This window comes from Seriola dumerili, unplaced genomic scaffold (assembly GCF_002260705.1).
Source record: "Seriola dumerili isolate Sdu_G_001 unplaced genomic scaffold, Sdu_1.0 BDQW01000242.1, whole genome shotgun sequence".
Lineage (NCBI taxonomy): Eukaryota > Metazoa > Chordata > Actinopteri > Carangiformes > Carangidae > Seriola > Seriola dumerili.
The window spans coordinates 7,445,940-7,463,291 of NW_019174497.1; the positions used below are offsets into that span (position 1 = coordinate 7,445,940).

At 39.1% G+C, this 17,352-nt stretch overlaps 1 protein-coding gene across 2 annotated transcripts in view; it reads right to left on the reverse strand.

The window, feature by feature from the left end:
• Nucleotides 1–17,352, reverse strand: part of insc (INSC, spindle orientation adaptor protein) — a 60,275-nt gene that overhangs the window by 13,036 nt on the left and 29,887 nt on the right. For both annotated transcript variants that reach the window (XM_022756283.1, XM_022756282.1), the window contains exons 3-7: nt 11,875–12,241; nt 11,061–11,113; nt 10,837–10,960; nt 9,523–9,636; nt 1,595–1,720 (exon numbers count right to left, since the gene is read on the reverse strand). In XM_022756283.1, coding sequence (XP_022612004.1) covers nt 1,595–1,720; nt 9,523–9,636; nt 10,837–10,960; nt 11,061–11,113; nt 11,875–12,241 — 784 coding nt within the window. The remainder of the gene's footprint in view (nt 1–1,594; nt 1,721–9,522; nt 9,637–10,836; nt 10,961–11,060; nt 11,114–11,874; nt 12,242–17,352) is intronic.

The window sequence follows — 17,352 nt, forward strand, 5'->3', positions numbered from 1 at the left end:
CAATACTTACAAATGGCTCCTTTAAAACTTGGCGTCCATGTTTGTTTGCAGTTGGTACCCTTCTAGTGTAGTGGTCGCACGAACACAGCATATTGATGACAAAAATGACAACCCCTTGCATGCTCAAAGATGTGGAAAGTATAACACTGACTTAAAGGTTAAATGTTTTAAGGAATCATGATTTTGGTAAATACTATTCTCTGCTGCACTGGCAAAAGATAATGATATATTTATATTATTATATATTATATTATTATAACTGGTACTTTATACCAAATATAAGGTACCAGGTACTGTAATCTCAAACCAATGTACAGATATTTTATAGTATATCAAAAGGATGTCCTAATACAAAGAAGACATTATTTTATTTCCCAGTGAAGAAACAAATACTTTTTTCTGTTAAATCTTTCATTCAAACTACTGATCCTCAAATTCACACACTATGTCTGTGCAGCCAAGCCTCCTCCTGCTGCCATTGTTGGCGCAAGTTCACCTGTGAAAACAAACTACAGCCTCCCAGTCATAACATGGAGAGTGGGAGCTTGGCCGAAAGTGTACTAGGCAGGATATACTGTGCTGCTGCTGGGAAGAGGAGCAACTGCCTGTCTGAGCTACAACTTTCAGCTGATCAGTGTAAACATAATCTGTCTGGACTGGAGGTAGCCAAGGTATTTTACTGGAAGTACTGTACTTACTTAGTTTTGATTAATGTCCTCTCCTTCTCCCTCTCCCTCTCTCTCTCTCTCTTTCTCTGTCTCATACACATCCACATACCCATTTTTCTATTACAAGAAAATCTGGATTAGTGCTCTTGTACAATTTTCTTCCGCATTTTAATGTTTTCTTTTTGTTTTTTTACATCTGGCCATGAGTTATAGATGAATATTTGCCTTGAAGGCCAACTGCTGCTTATCTAAGAACAATGAATCTTCAAATATGTCCCTGATAAATACTCAGTTGTATTAAATGAATTACCCAATCAGCTATTATTATCACGGTCCGAAACCCAAACCAAGTTTTTGATTAACTTTAGAATTGAGCTAACGTTAAGATCTAAATTAAGGCCCAGGTTAGAGTTAGATTTAGGTTAGGTTAGATTAGATTTCAGTTGTGATGGATGAGGGTAGGGTTAGTGAATTGCTGTATACCAATAAGAATAGAATATATATATATACAGGTGAGTGACAAATTAAAGGAAAAACCAACATAAAGTGTCTTAGTAAGGTGTTGGGCCACCACGTGTTTCCATAACGGCTTCAGTGCTCCTTGTCATTGATTCTCCAAGTCTACTGGAGGATGACCACCATTCTTCCAAAACATATTCCCTCATTTGGTGTTTTAATAATGGTGGTGGAGAGTGCTGTTTAACATGTCAGTCCAAAATTTCCCATAGGTGTAACTGTTTTGAGATCTGGTGACTGTGAAGGCCACAGCAAATGATTCACATCATTGTCGTACTCATCAAACCATTCAGCGACCCCTCGTGCCCTGTGGATGGGAGCATTGTCATCCTGTTTCTCCACTTATTTTTCAGGGTTTTCCTTAAATTTGCCAATCCATCTGTAGTTGTGTGTGTGTGTAATATATTGACCTTGTCCAGTTGGTTGATGCCCTCCTCCACACAGCAGATAGAGGCCACTGTTCTCAGAGCGTGAGCGTAGAGGTCTTTAAAGCGGTCCTGCCTGCAGATCTTAAACAGGGCCACCACAGCTCCTTCCTGTGGAAGAAGGAAATATAATAAGAGCTACACAACACTACAGTGCTTCATAAATCTGCACTGGGGCTAAATTGTGACAAGTAGAGTCCCTGCAACAGTAAAACTATATTCATCAGCATCAGTAACAGGTGTCTTTGAACAGGTTTAACTGCTCAATCTTTGGTTGACCACTGGTTTGATTCAACAGTAAAATGACAAGAGAAGCGTTTTTCCATGAGAAATTTACATTGAAAACACACAAAATGAATATGAACATGAATATGGATATGTTACAATACAGTGAGTCTGTGTGAATGCAGGGACCGTGTGCATAATGGAGACTGGATATTTGTACAAGACCAAGTCTTTTAGTTGGGGGACTATAAATAACTGTAACAGACTTGAAGTGGCCTCACACCACTTGTTTATTATTTTTTTGGTATTTCATTTATTGATTAACTGATAAATAAAGACTTACTCTGTTTAATAAATATGTATCCTTATTTACCTAGTGAAAATTGAGAAAGTAACCCCTAACACAGTATAAAGCCATATTATATATGAACATGAACATGTGTATTTGTCCCTGGTCTGGCACACAATTTTTTTTTAAAAACTGCAGCATCAGAGCTGTGATAAAGAGCAGGGTTCAGTTGCATTTCTCAGGCTATAGCTGAGTGTGTGTTAATCCTGTACCTGCTGTTTAACAGTCACACTGCAGCTTTTAAACAGTAGGTTGAGGTCATATCGCTTTTGTTGCTCTGCTTTCCTCCATCAGCATTGTAGCCATGACTAATTTGTGGCAGCTACCTCAGCTTGATACAACCTGGCAACACCCTAAACAGGTTGTATGTCAGTGAAACCTTTTCCAGGTACTGTATATCCAAAGTAACTGTTATTTTTCCATTAAGAAGGCCCAGCCAAGTTATAATAGTTTTCGATTTTTTATTAGTTTTTAATTTTATTTCGTTTTGACTTGTTTTCAATTTCAGTTTACTTTTAAATTGTTTTTAAAGCAGCTTTGCTAGTTTAGTTTTTTTTTTTTTTTAAATGCTTGGTTTTAGTTTAGTTTCAGTGTTTTAGTTTTTTTTTGTAATATGTGGTATTTGTCAGGGGCAAGATACAAAAAGGTCAGAAAAGGGACTGTGTAATAAAAACTCAACAAAACATCATATCATTTAAAAAATATATTCACTTAGGACAGATGAAAAACCATCCACAAATCTCTATATCTCTATAATTTAGTTACTTTTGTAAACACACAATACAGTTTCAGCTAATCATCATTTTTTAAAAAAAGCTTTTTTATTTTTATTTCAGTTAATGAAAATGTTTTTTCACGTCTAGTTTTCGTTATTTAGTTTTAGTTAATGATAATAACCTTGTGAGGTACCGTACATCACATTCTCATATGCAGATGTTCATTTGTCAACTGGACACTGTTTGATTCAGTTCATTCTCTCTACATTGTCCAGCAGCACAGGTTAAAGCAGAACAAAAAGCGGGTTAGGTCGGTAAAACAACTTTCAACGAGACTTTCACAGGCCTGACATTATACACCAAATTATGCACCACACATCATAATCAGCTCTTGTCTTGAAGCACACATGATTGTGCAAAATGACAGATCAAATTGCTCCTTGCTTAGACTGTGCTGTGAGATCCATCAGGTCCCACAGACCTAAGCCAATAGCAGCACACTGGTTTTAAAGAGTCCAGGAGACCCGAGATGACCGATGGATTTGGGAGGCTTCACTCAGCGAGCCTGCCAACCACAGAGCCTATCAAATGGCTCACACAATTTATCATGTTGGACAAAAACAGCCAAAATATACATATTTCATGAACGGAAAACACTGAGCAAAAATAGAGATGATTTGCCAGCCATAATAGCTGAGCATTTTCTGTTGGGTTGTGCTGGTGTAAACAAACAAAAATAGCTCCTGTATTGGCTCCATGTCTACACTACAGCACCCTTCTGACAAAAAACACTTGCAGGTATTGAATTCTATTCACCGTGCAGATAGACAGAATTACACGGAGGAAGACGAAGCCGGTAACTACCACCATTATCCTAATAAGGCCATTATACTGGGCTGGCATGTCTCATATGCTGCGAAGGCCATGCTGCTGGGGCTTGGAGTGGTTAATCATCCTGCCCTCTAACCTGACCGCTCCTCCCTGCTCGCTGCCTACACAATATTGGTCCGCCATCCCTGGAGGAGCTGCCAACACCGTCAGACAGTTTTCAGTAAACCTTTTGAAACTCCAGAGAGCCTCGCAGGCGGATTCAAGCTGTGTTTGGGTAGTGATGAAGAGGCTGTTGATCTGGCTGTTTTTATGTGACGCAAATGTTGCTTAGCTTTAAAAAACTAAGAGAGAGTCTGTGGAGAATCTCAGAATGGGCTAATGCACTTTTGAGCTTTGGTTTAAAATAAAAATTTAGACAAAAAATAAAATAAAATAAAATAAAGTTTTATTGGCTAAAAACTGCTCCTGGATATCAAACAAGTTATGACAATGAGACCTTTACATCTATACAGATGTATAATCTCTGCTAAAGGAGTTATTTATAAGTTTTGCTATCGCTATATAGTCAACATTAGCGTTAACAGGTGTTTATTTACCAGTCTAAAACAAACATTGTGAGTTCAGCATCAAACTTAATTCCTTTACTAACAAAGAGGTGTCCCCAGTGGTTGAAAGCAACCCTCTGGTTTTGCTTTGATTTCCATCACTGTTTTTCTTCGAATTAAGTTAGCATGCTAATGAGCTAGCCTGTCTTGTCACTTTCTGATACCTAGTCACTGCAGAGTCAGTGCTCCGACGAAGATGTAGCTCTGCTCAAAGGACATACAGCATTATAACTTCTTGTATTGTAAATGCAGCAATGGCTGAGGCTCTTGGCAAGACTGGCGGTAAATGGCTGTTAAAGCTAACGTTGGCTATGTAGCAAAACTTACAAATAGCTCCCTTAAAGATTCCACATTGTGGCATTGATACTGACAGTGTATATCTCTACACACCTGAATGTGAGATGTGCATCAGATTGTGGCAGAACTTGAATAAAGTGGAAAACTCCTTTATAGTTTTGTCTCTTTCAAGCTTTTGACAGTGTGATGTTTTATGGATTTTAGTCAGGCTAGCAGCATGTCAGTCTGTCCACAAACTAAAATATCTCAACAACTATGGGATGGATTGACATGAAATGTGGTGCAGACATCCAAAGAACATGAATTCAACAGACTTGATGATCGCCTGCCTTTTCCTCTAGCGCCACCATGAGGTTCACATTTGTGGTTTTGAATGAAGTACCTTGACAACTGTTGGATGGATTAACATGTAATATGGTAAACACATTCTTGTCCGCCAGGATGAACTCTAATCGTTTTAGAGATCTCCTGCCAACATCAGGTCAGGGTTTCCAATACTTTGGTTTATGACAAAATACCTGCAAAACTAATGACATTCCCATCACCCTCAGCTGTCCTTTGAGTTTAGCCCTCATTAGTAAATGTTAGAATGCTAATATGCTAAACTGAGATAAGTAAGAACATGGTAAATATCCTGCTCATCAGCAAGTTAGCATGCTGATGATAGCATTTAGCTCAAAGCACATGCTGTCCTAAGTACAGCTTCAAAGAGATTGTAGCATGGCTGTAGACTCTTAATCTGCCTACAGCCTTGTTGTCAAATTTACCTGAATGGCTAGTTGTTTGATCCCAGCGTTTCATTCAAGTAGCTAATTTTTGTAGTTGTATGATTGGATAATCTAAACTACAGAGGCATCTTTGTATTCAAACTGATAAGTATTCATAGACTTGATAAAGGTCATTTGCACATGAAGTAAACAAGCAATAAATGAGACCAAAAATTAAAGACTACAATCAAAAATGTACAAGAGAACAAATAAAACTGATACAGCCAATTTTATTCAGACAGTTTGTAGCGGAGGTGCCTGTGTTGGTTTCATCTTTACAGATTTTCTCTTGCTTTTTCCTTTTCACGGATCGTTGGGCTCGTCGTTTGTTTCTTTCCCTTCCCTGTCAAACAACTTGCAGTTCTATTGTTTCCACTGACTTCATCCTCATCCTTTAAACGAAGCCCACAGACACATTTGTTCTCGCACTCACGCATTTTGGTACTTGCTGCACTAACATCATCATGTGAAACTTGACTACTCGTCTAAAAACGCCTCTCTATCCGTGTGTTTGCATGTGAAGGCCTACACAGCGTGTAATTTCTTTCCATCTCATAGTTTTCTGAATTGAAACCTTTGCTCTGGTGTGTTGTACTCGCTGACACAAAGCCTGCAGTTTCTGGAGGATGCAAGAGGTTGCAGGCAGTTTACTTCTTGATTTGCAAACGAAAGGCTTGTTGGTTAAAGAAAAGAATAAATAAATAAAAAACAATCTCACTGTTCAACTAAAGGTTGGTAAAAAGCATAATGATTGCCCCAAAAACACAGTTCATTCTTCTTCTTTTTGTTTGATCTCTAAATATCTCTTCCCTCTCTGCCCACGTAGTTTTGACGGCACGTTGACTCTCACCAGGCCTGAGTTACTGCGACATCACGCTCTCCCACACCCCGCAGTCTGAAGCTTTCATTGTCACAAGAGCAAGGACACACACACGAGGAGTCTGCCAACATGGACACATTTAGATCAGTATCCGTCATGACGGTAGGTAAACAATGAGACACTAAACTCGCTTGTACATCATGAAATAGTTGCTCTCTAATATTCCAGCTGCTGTTTGATTTATGAGGTGCTACATGGCTCAGTATTAAACACTGTCAGCTCATATAACATTTTTCTTGCCCTGGTCCTGTCCATGTGGAGTTGTTATGTGTGTGTTGGTGACATGCAGATCAGGTGAAAATTAGACTATAAATTACCCTCAAAATATAAATGTTAAAGAAAAGAAAATGAGACTCGACTTGCTCAACACATATTGAAAAGATCTTTTTGTCTTTTATTTAACTATATTAAGCATTATTTTATGTTTTGTCATTATGAGTGGGTCATCATATAGAGGCAGACATGGATGGTGTTTGACAATAATTTTTATGATTTTTTCTGACCTGCTTGGTATACCAGATGGGTGCAGTTCATTCAGTCGTGACAAATCAGTCACGGTTGCGTGATTACTCAGAGTCTGACAAGCTGTCAATTATGGAGAAGTGCTTTATTCGGTAGTAGTATAAACCACACATAAGAGGCACATGAGAATAAAACACTGAACATGTTTTGAAATCCTGAGTTATTATAATTAGAGATGAAAAATGGTACATCTCATGTGCCTTTTTGGTATCTTTCCAAGATCATATGCGCTCCGCTTGCCATTATTGTCATGCATACATTTGATTTAATATAGCATTGCAAACAAATTAAATAATTTATCCACAAGTAAATGAAACATGTTTTTAAAGCATATGATTTATTTAGCTCCCATATAAAGGTATAAATAGATTCCCTAATACACTTGCTATAATGGATTTTTAAATCTACTTTCTTACACATCTTATTTAAAGCTGCTACTGTATATTGAATTTTTTATATTAACAACTGACTACTTGTATGTTAAAGGAGTCGTTCACAGTTACAGACCCACATATAATTATTACTTGACTCAGCTTTAATTAGCTTTCTGAGCGTCTTTCAGCTCATTGTTTTGGTTTTCAGCTCAGTCCCAGCATTCATTGGCCTTGTTTACAGCAGCAAACAGCTGTTCTCAGTAAAAAAACATACAAAAAAAAACAAACACTGTATGCTATGTGCTTTACACCAAACAGCAGGCAAGTTAGAGACAGGCTGGTGAACATGGTGGAGCATTTAGCACCTAAAGAGCCAGATAGCTGGTTGACACCAAAACAGAGCTAAAAAGAGAGTGGATATTGGACACATATTTATTAGGCATACATAAACATAAACAAAACTCCAAATGAATGCTAATGTTTCTAATGTTCTTTCTGCTGTGGAGCGGATTTGTAATATAAATGTCTGTTTACAGGTTGTTTCTGCTGCCTCCAAGTATACAGAAATAAATGAATGCAGCTTTAAGGATCCACATTTTTCATTTAATAAACACTTTTGCTGTGTTTTATCAAAAGTTTCTATATCTGTAAGAGGATATATTTGTGGTTTTAAGAACCAAAAACCATCTCAGTGTAGTTATACATCTCCTCTCTCAGGCTTCTCTCTGGAGCTCTAGTATGGCATGGCTGAGGGCAGTGACTGCTTTGTTGTGACATCACAAAGTTACAGCAGTACTGACGGCTGGTTTTAAGGCTCAGTTTCTGAACACAGACTGTGTGCATTTCTCTGTGGACTGAGGCTTTGATACTTTCACAGTATTAATATAGAAACTAGACCTGCTTTATTATCAAAAAAGACATGGAAATCTTTACTTGTAAATAGAATAGGGGGCCTTTAATTCTCCTACAAAACCCAGGGGAGAACTGTATGACTGTATGAATAACAACCCTGTCATGCACACTGATGTATTAGCAACAAGATGACAAGCAAAATGAGCAAGACAGAGCTGCTGTTGTCATCGAGCTAGATGGATGTAAATAACAAGTTAATACCTAATTATGAACACAACACTCTTATTTCTCTAAGGAGGTGCCACCACCTATAACTGTCTGTTATACATAATGCAGTTTAATATTGTTAAACTCCACTCATTGGGTGCTTCCAGCATAATGAAATCAACATAATAATACCTAAAGATCCTCCAGATCTATTTAACCCTTGGCTGAATATATTCACAGAGATTCATCTCTATTTATCCTGCTGTCTGCTTCACCACCACACATTTAACCTACTCCCCTCTGGTAAAGAGATGGAGGAGGCAGAAATATCAGGTCCCCACCCAAGCATTTAAACGGCTAATTGCTGTTATTCGAAATAAGTGCATGAGTAAAGTCAGCAGGCTGCGGAAAATAATAATGAGTGAGCAGCTCGGATATGAGCCAGCATTACTGTAAAGGGTGTGTATGTGACAGAGAGGCTGGTGGAAGCTAATTAAGTCAGATGGCAGGTGGACGATGTTATGTATTGGGTATTCATTAGTAGCCATTTGCAGGCAGGTTTCCCTCAGACACCTCTCTGAGGGTTCGGCCAGCGGAGCTACAGAGGAGCTACAGAGGGAGTTCAGAAAGACGGAGCTGACAGAAAGGTAAGCCTGAGCGACCTGCATTTGTGATCAGTGCTCCCTGCTAATGGGAGCTGACAGAATTGATCTGAAAATCTGGGAGCAAAGAGGTGTGTGTGTGTGTGTGTGTGTGTGTGTGTGTGTGTGTGTGTGTGTGTGTGTGTGTGTAGGCCATCAGAACGACTCTTATCAAGAGTATCCTGGAAGCAGCCAGCTAACTAATGGCCAACTGAGGCTTGCTGTCTGGTCTGTCTTGTCTTATCTCACAATGAAATAGCTTTTTAGAGGCTTGTATAAAGAGATAGCCGCAGGTCTGCTGGTCCGGATGATGAACAATGGCAAAAGGTGGGGCTGATCATAACAGGGGTGTGTCCAGAGAGAAGGAAGGGGTGGAGATTTAATATCAAATGAAGTCCCCTCAGCCAAAGACTCAGTGGGGAGGTCTGAGTGAAAATCGCAAATTAAGAATATACTACATCATGCTGCTGACTTGTCACTGACGTCAGGATCTCAGACCTCACAGGCTTTTTCACAATCACATGCGTCAGTGGAGATAGATTAATCTCATACAGATACATTTCAATGCTCCCAGTCTCTATAAATTAAGTCTGTATAACCATTGCCAAGACAGCACAGAGTCCACTAGCAAGTACAGTACACAGTACCTTGGCAATGATGCTGCAGAGCTGAGGTCCATCCTGTGTGAGGGACAGCAGGTTGCTAATGGCACTGCCGATGGTGTGAATGCTGTCCGATGATTCAATCTGTTTGATCAGGACCTGTGAGAAGAGTAAACACTACCATTAGCTCATTAGCTGTGTTTTTTAAAATAATGTTAAGGTCTATTTAAAGTTAATTTGTTTTAATTGATGAACATTTAAATCTCCTCTTTATAGTTTTCATATATCAAAGCATTTTTGAAATTATTCTGATGGCAGTTTTTGTTTGTAGAAAAATACAAGTCTGTTGCTAGTAGCCTGTTCATCTCATTATCCGTGGATCAGCTATACTGTACTACCAGCGGACCAAAGTCAGAAACTGTCAAGTTCTGCACATTGTAAATAAATGATATATTTCTTCCCATGAGGTAAGGTCATTTGGATAATTAGATTTTTTCTGCCATTAGACTGGGCCCAAATGATGGTAGTAGATGGATTACAGGATAACAGGTTGTGCCGTTTCACAGGCTCATCACTGTTTGTTTTTACACTCAGCTTTAAGATCTGTGAGTGCTAGCTGACTCATGTAGAGCAAGCTTAAATATTTAATTTAAAGTGTAAATAAATAATAAAGAGTGAATAATGATAATTACACAATGAGAACATATAAATAGAAACTTTTTTCCTACAGTCATTGACTCTGTGTAATGTCTCAGACATGAAATTCAATCATCCATCATGTGCGTGAGTGTAATCATGGATTCATTAGAGTGAAATAATAAATATATCTTCCACTTTACCTTAATTCTCTCGGTCATACAAACATGATGTAATCCTCAATTAGTGCAGCCCAAATAATGATGGACCCATGTTTATACAGTATTTCTACTAGACCGTATATAGTTGATGAACTGGGAAACTGTACCTCAGTTGATTCACTGGCACAAACACACAAACATCTAATTCTAACTTTAACCCAAAAACCAGGCACAGGCCTTCAAACGGTCAAAGCCAGACTCAGAAAATGTCCTCACTCTCTAAAACTCAAACTGGTCCCTTTATAGTATATGGGACCTTTAAAGCCGTGAGTTAAAGCCATGTGTGGTGTGTGTGAAATGCACTTAGATAGTGTCCACTGTAGAGTCACGGGTGGAGCTGTGACTCACTCAGGCGTACAATCCTCTAAAGCTTTTGTTATACGCTGCACACGGCCTTAAACTCACCTTCATTTGACATGAAGAAATTCGGCACGATCAGAGAGCAAAATATAAATATTGAAAAACATAAGGTAAATATGCTTACATATTACATATGACATACCCGGATCTCATTAGCTAAGGCCATGTCGATCATGTTGCTGAATGAATCACTGACATCAGTGAGGATGTCATGGATGGCCTCTCTCATGGATTTAAGGAAGAATTCATCATCAGTGTGAAGGCACCTGGGGGTGAGGGGGCAATTTAAAACAACAGTTACTGATATGTTATGCATCATTACACTGTTTTTTCCTATGATTGTGTATTAGCTTTTTATAGTTTTACCTCTCTGTAATGTTCGTCAGCTCCATGCACTTGTCCAACAAAGATTTCTCATACTGCAACAAATGAAAAAGAGGAAACACACTGAGTAGTGATAAAACAGTCATCAGACATGTCCCATGTGACAACCTAACAACATGGTATCCCAGACTGAGTTCAAGGCTGTTGTGAACTTTCTCTGTTCTTAGCTTATTTGAGAAACCCTACTCTGTCACCTGGTTCTTAGTATTGTTTTATTTATGTGTCTGATGTTGTATTGTCCTGTCTGAAACTTGCAATGCTGCCCTCCTGACCAACTCTCCCTTGAGACAGAGGTTTCTAACTTCTAACTGTGGGATTCACCTGGTTAAACAAAGGTGAACTAAAGCTAAATAAATCTGCAGCCTTTTAAGGTTTGGTGCAGTTTGGTGTTTCCAGTCATCTTTGAGTTCAAAAAGGTTTTTGCACAAAACCCTGATATTTAAATGATCATCCATCAACAAAGATCTGATCACTTCTAAATCAGATTTGCAATTTTTTATCTTTATTTTGGTATTTGGTAATTGATGATATACAGTATGTTTCTGATGACTGGTGCTCCCAGGCCTGTGAAGTGTCGAGGTCTTGGAGAAGGATAACAAGGCTGCTATTGTTAGACTGATAAGCCTAAGTACATTTTTATGGATATGGATAATTCTAAAATTAGTCTTTTTATGTAACAGCATGAAAACGTGGATATTATATTTTAATTGGTGTATGAGGAAGCCTTCACTTCGACCTGTATCTTCCATTAATAAGTTAAAAGCTTCACATTCCAGCCACTTCTGAACACCTTCACCTTCTGCATCTCAGGTGGCGTGCTCCGCGCGGTGCTGTACTCATGCACCAGAGAGCGGACGTGGCAGTTAGCCCGTACGGCGGTGCTGTGGACCCTCTGCCAGCGTCCTTTCTCCAGCCGCTGGAACATCTTGCCGAGCTCCGTGCTGACCACCAGCGCTCGGCGGAGGAGCGTCTGCAGGTTGTTCCTGGCCACATGATCCCCTGCACCGACCCCGGAGCCCACAATCAACTCTCCCTGCTGGGAGTCCTCCTCCACCCCGATGGGTTTGGCCTGGAGGACACACATACACTCCACCTCGGTCATGTGGCGGAGGTCCTCCATCCAGCGCTGGACAGAGTCGACCTGGAGAGACTGCATCCGGGTGCTGTGGGAGAAAGTAATATCACAGTTAAGAGCTTGTTTCTTGATTTTGGTGAAGAGGGAGAGTCACAGTCATTGTAAGGTTTTAAAAAGAAGAGCTTTGGTTTGGTTACAACAAAGAGACCAGTTTTTAAATGAGGATAGAGATGATGACTTCAATGTAGGATGGGAATTTTTTAATCCCACATAAACTGGCTAAAAATGTATACTTTAATGAAGCTATCTTTAAGTTTCCTCTGCTGCTGAATCAGGTCTGTTTTGCGGGAATGGGTGGTGGTGATTGTCACTTGACAAGAGTTTCAGCCATCACTGTCTTTATAATACAAGAGAGTATAAAACGCCCTCTGAGCAGTGCTGCTTCTTCAAATTCACAAAGCCAGGAAGAAAACAGAGTAGCTTTAGAAGAAAAGGGCATTTTCACTAAAACCAGGACAATTTGCTTCCCTGGAAAGAATATTCATTTTCCAGAACAGTTGCTCAAAAAAGAGAACAACCGTAACCAACAGTCCAAACAAGAGGTCTGAGTCCCCAAATCTATGGGCAGTGTTTGGATTTAGTGCATATCACTATATATATTCAGCCTGCATTATATTGATGGAAGACATCGGAATGACATCAGGTGGTACAGTCCAGAGTTCAGTCGCCTCTATTGATTGCTATATGCAGACAAAGTTCAGTTTCCTGCCTCTGAATTGATTTGCTTCGAGGAAATCCACATAAATCGACTGTTTGGTTTCATAACAGTCGCTCTTTATTGATATAAAAATGAAAGGAACATATGACTGCACAAAAGAAGCATGTTCGTGCAACAAATGTTCTCGGCATCAATCACACAGATACTGTCTGAGATGCGGGAAGTTGTGTTTGCTGACCAGCCTGCTGACTAAAGCGCCAACTGATTTATATGAGAAAACCTTAATCATCTTTGCCTCCTCCACAAGAAATAACATGCTTAATCAGCAGAAAATTAAGGAAGTGCTTACTCATAAATCCAAACTGCTTGTTTGGACAATGACAGATCATTGGCTGTGCCACCCTCCTCCTCTTTGTATGAGTCCTCCATCTCTTTTTCCCTTTTATCGCTTACTTTTATGTAAGAAAGTGTAGGTTGTAGTGTAAGTTTGGTGTGATAAAACAAGCCAAAACAAGCCTTTTTTTGTAACCAACAATGCTCCATAAACCCCAAACAGCATTTGCTGAATAATAGCTTAAGAAATGCAACAGGAAGAAGCTGGTCTGTTAAGCTTTGGATGTATCTACATTAAGATGCCATGTGTCCACTGTGTGGGAGCAGGTACCACACTACTAACCCTTATATCAGACTTAATGTAACGTTAGTGGCTCTGTCTTCATCTGTATAATTATGGGTTAGTTAGTTTACCCGAGTTCTTTGGTTTATCCTGATCCTCAATTCATTTACTCAAGTAAAAGTGAAACATATTGTATGTAAAACATCAAAATATAAACCTAATTGTGTTGTTAAACATCTGTGCATTCAGTCTGGTCTGCATTTTCCTTATCATACTGTACTTATAGTGTCTAATGTGTTTCATCAGTTGGTGACTTTTTGCCTCGGACCTGTCAGTTCTACGGGCCTCAGTTTCTTTTTTCAGTCTAAATTAGCATGATATAATAAACAGTATTGTGCAAATGTTTTAAGCACTACGGTCAATGACCAACCTTGACCAGTTCTCTGTGGTACAATTGCACGCAGCTTTTCAAGGTCCTTGGCAGGTCGGCTGCTCAAACATGTTGGAGAACTGGCCACAGTATATGGATTTAGTCTGTGTCAGTGTAGTCTGTCTCTTTATGAAGTCCGAGGCTGACTCCTGACTTCTTGTCTGTGAAGGTAGCTCTTAACAACTTTGAGACCCATCAGATGGTACGAGTGATGGGTAAGAATCTAAACATCTAAAGTGCCAAAACCTTTGCACAGTAGGCTATGTGCATGTAGCCGCCAATTGAGTCAACTGGAGACAATTGAAAGTCAGTTGGAGATAACACTTATCATTTTAGCTAATAAATAAATGGACTCTAACTAAAAATGAGAACCTGTTTTTGTCTACACCTGTCTGAGGTCAAGCACTCAGTGTTTGTAATGGTAAATGGCTTAGTGAAGGGCCATTTATAAAAAATAGAATAGTTAAACTTAACCACACTGCTTTTAAATAAAATGGAGAACTGAAATGTAATGCTTTTGACTAGTGCTGTTACACATGCAGTATGTAAACTAACAATGTCATCTACAGTCCTACAAAATTATCTTATGAGCCCTTATACATGCAAATAAAATCCAGACTTCTATGTTGTAAAGTAATAGTCCATGAAAACCACATTATAAAAAGTTGATGGCCACCGGAGACGCAGCGCTCAAGCAAGAAACACCATGGCGTCCTTAAAATCAGTGATGTTTACTCGAGGTCAGTTATCCACCAATAACTGCCGGTTTCTATACTTGTTAGATAACCCGTCATTTCCCCTCAGCTTCAACAATGGACTGCACCAAGCAAGTACTCCTCCCCACTTCTGAGCCCCTTAAACCAGGCTTAAGGCGGCAATCACAGTGAGTCAAAGCTCCCTGAAAGTGGAAAGGTCGATGGCTACGACAGCCACCTCTGCTTTGAGTCAACACATGCGAACGGGTCTCTAATGAAGCTTGATATCTTCCTCTCGGCTCTCTGGGTATTGTCTGCAGTTTATGGGAAATGGCAGCTCACTGGAGACATTGGGATATTGGTATTGAATATTGGTTGATCTGGTCTAAGAGAAGCATTGTGGTTGTGTGCACACACAAAACAATGGTTTGTCATTGAGCAGCAACAACCAGCATCATTACATAACATGTTCAAGCTAGGTATTGAGTTTCAGCTATGAGCCAGAGCTGGTGAGATGGGACTGAATCATTTAAAAAAAAACCACAACTTCAATTATATCCATTATCAAACCATATGGAGGGCAGCTGTTAACTAAAGAAAATCAATATGGAGCTTTGTTAAGGTCAGAAAAGGTCTAATTAAAAGCTGAGGCAGATTAAATCAGCTGCCATTTGAAGACATGAACATAAACTCCTCTTAAACTGCCATTTTTATTATAGTAAGAAAAAGAAGAAAAAGGAAAAAAAGAAAGAAATTACAAGATGAAAAAGAAATTACAATTTGAATGGGCTTTGTTTTATAGCACATGTAAACTGAGGTCATTTGCAAAGAGTTCAAATTAAAGAACGCAAAAATGAAAATGATAAAACAGTCAGCAGGACTTCATCATCAGAGTTTTGCATTTTAAGTTCACTTCAGATTTAGCAACACATTCCCCTCAGACACTTTTTACTTGGAAAAAGTGAGTGTGGAGCAGAAATGCACATACTTACACAGACTCACTCAAATATACAGTACATACATTTGTGTCTAAATCGTACATTCAGTCTATCATCTGTCAGCTGAAGAGGTGGAATAATCTGCTGGTTACAGAGTGAAGAAGCTCACCTGCTCAAAACTCAAATAAATCTCCCTCAGTTCAGAGAGAGGATGGGGATGTAAGTAGCTGTGAATGCGGACTAGAATAAATAACTGCTTAGTGTTACTCTGCGTGGTCATCATTAATGTGGAGCTTGCTCTGCTAAGTGGGGTAAATGGCTTCAAAAGGATCACTGTGACTTCTGAAAATGGATGAGATATGAGTTTTTTAGTTTAAACTCTGAGCAATTTAGGAAATTAATTTCTCCTAAATGTTCCAAATAAAATACTACTGAACCCAGCCTCAGTTCTTTTTTTCCCACATAAGAGAGAACCTCTTAAAAACCACTCCAGTTCTGAAAATGTCTCCTGCTGGAGATTAATCACACAGTGGTGAATAACACTGTGACTCAAACTAAGAGAGTCAAATTAGCCTCAAAGAGCCTGATTGCCAGTCAAAGGCAGAGCTGAAGAGGAGATGGAAAGAGCCCTCGATTATTAATTGCGTCCATTTTCCTATATATTTCACCCAGTTAACCCATACTTTGTTGATGACTTATCTGTGATATATTTCCTAACTCCGCTCAAGTGACTCAGAAAATTCATAAACAAACAACCAAATCATTCTTGGGGGTAAAAATGTGCAACAACATGCCAGATTCTCTTCATATCAGACCCAATCTGCCAATTTCAAACCATTTTCCACAGTTATATAACAGCATCACGTAAGGATGTGAACCCAACAAGCCACAAAACGCTCCCTTCATCGTGGGGAAAAAAAAAAAAAAAAAAAAAAAGATGATAATAATAGGTTTGTTTTCCAAAGGAGGGGAAGCGGTGCACTTTAGCTTGCAGGGAATGACAAATATTTACATGCAGGGCCGAGAGAGGGTCAGGCGACAGCGTCTCTATTATCCCAGACAGGGATCCTGGGGAGACGAAGCATCGGCCCCTCTCATCTGCTGGTGGCTGTCAGTAAACTGAGGGACGGTGGCAGCAGCAGAGAGTAGCCGGCAAGATTTAAACATGCGTTTTTGTACCAGACTTGCATTAATTTCTCTCTCTTTGATTGATATTAATCTCTGTATTATGATTAGATTAGATGTTAAGTAATTTTGTAGCACCTGTAGTTAACAGGCATTAGATTATTAAACACTGTCAATGAACCATTATTGCAAAAGAAATCATGATCAGTCAGATTTAGATTCTGTCACAGTAAACAGCTGTTGATCCTACACAGCTGTCAATAAGAGTATATGTGCAAGACTTACTGCCGTATATGGTGGGGAACACAGGAAGTAGAGAGACGTACTAACACATTGTGGGTTTCTGTTTTTCAGCGTGCTTTCTGGAAAATTAAATTAAATGGAAAATGAATAAAAATCAATACGAGATTGGTGGTGTAGTGGGGTAAACATGGTGTGTAATTAATATAAAGCAAGAAAAAATCTGAACATTTGGCAGGAAGAATTCACAGGCAGAATTAAATAACTTTCATATGGAGACAGCTACATGCAGAAATCTGGTTGTCTGATCGGTGTCAGAAACAGCTGAATCCCACACATATTGATGTAAGAACTCAGACTGGTGTGCTCAGTTAGTGAACGTGATAACTTGGGGTTTTTAGATGATTCATTTTACTTTACTTTTCATGTACTTGAGG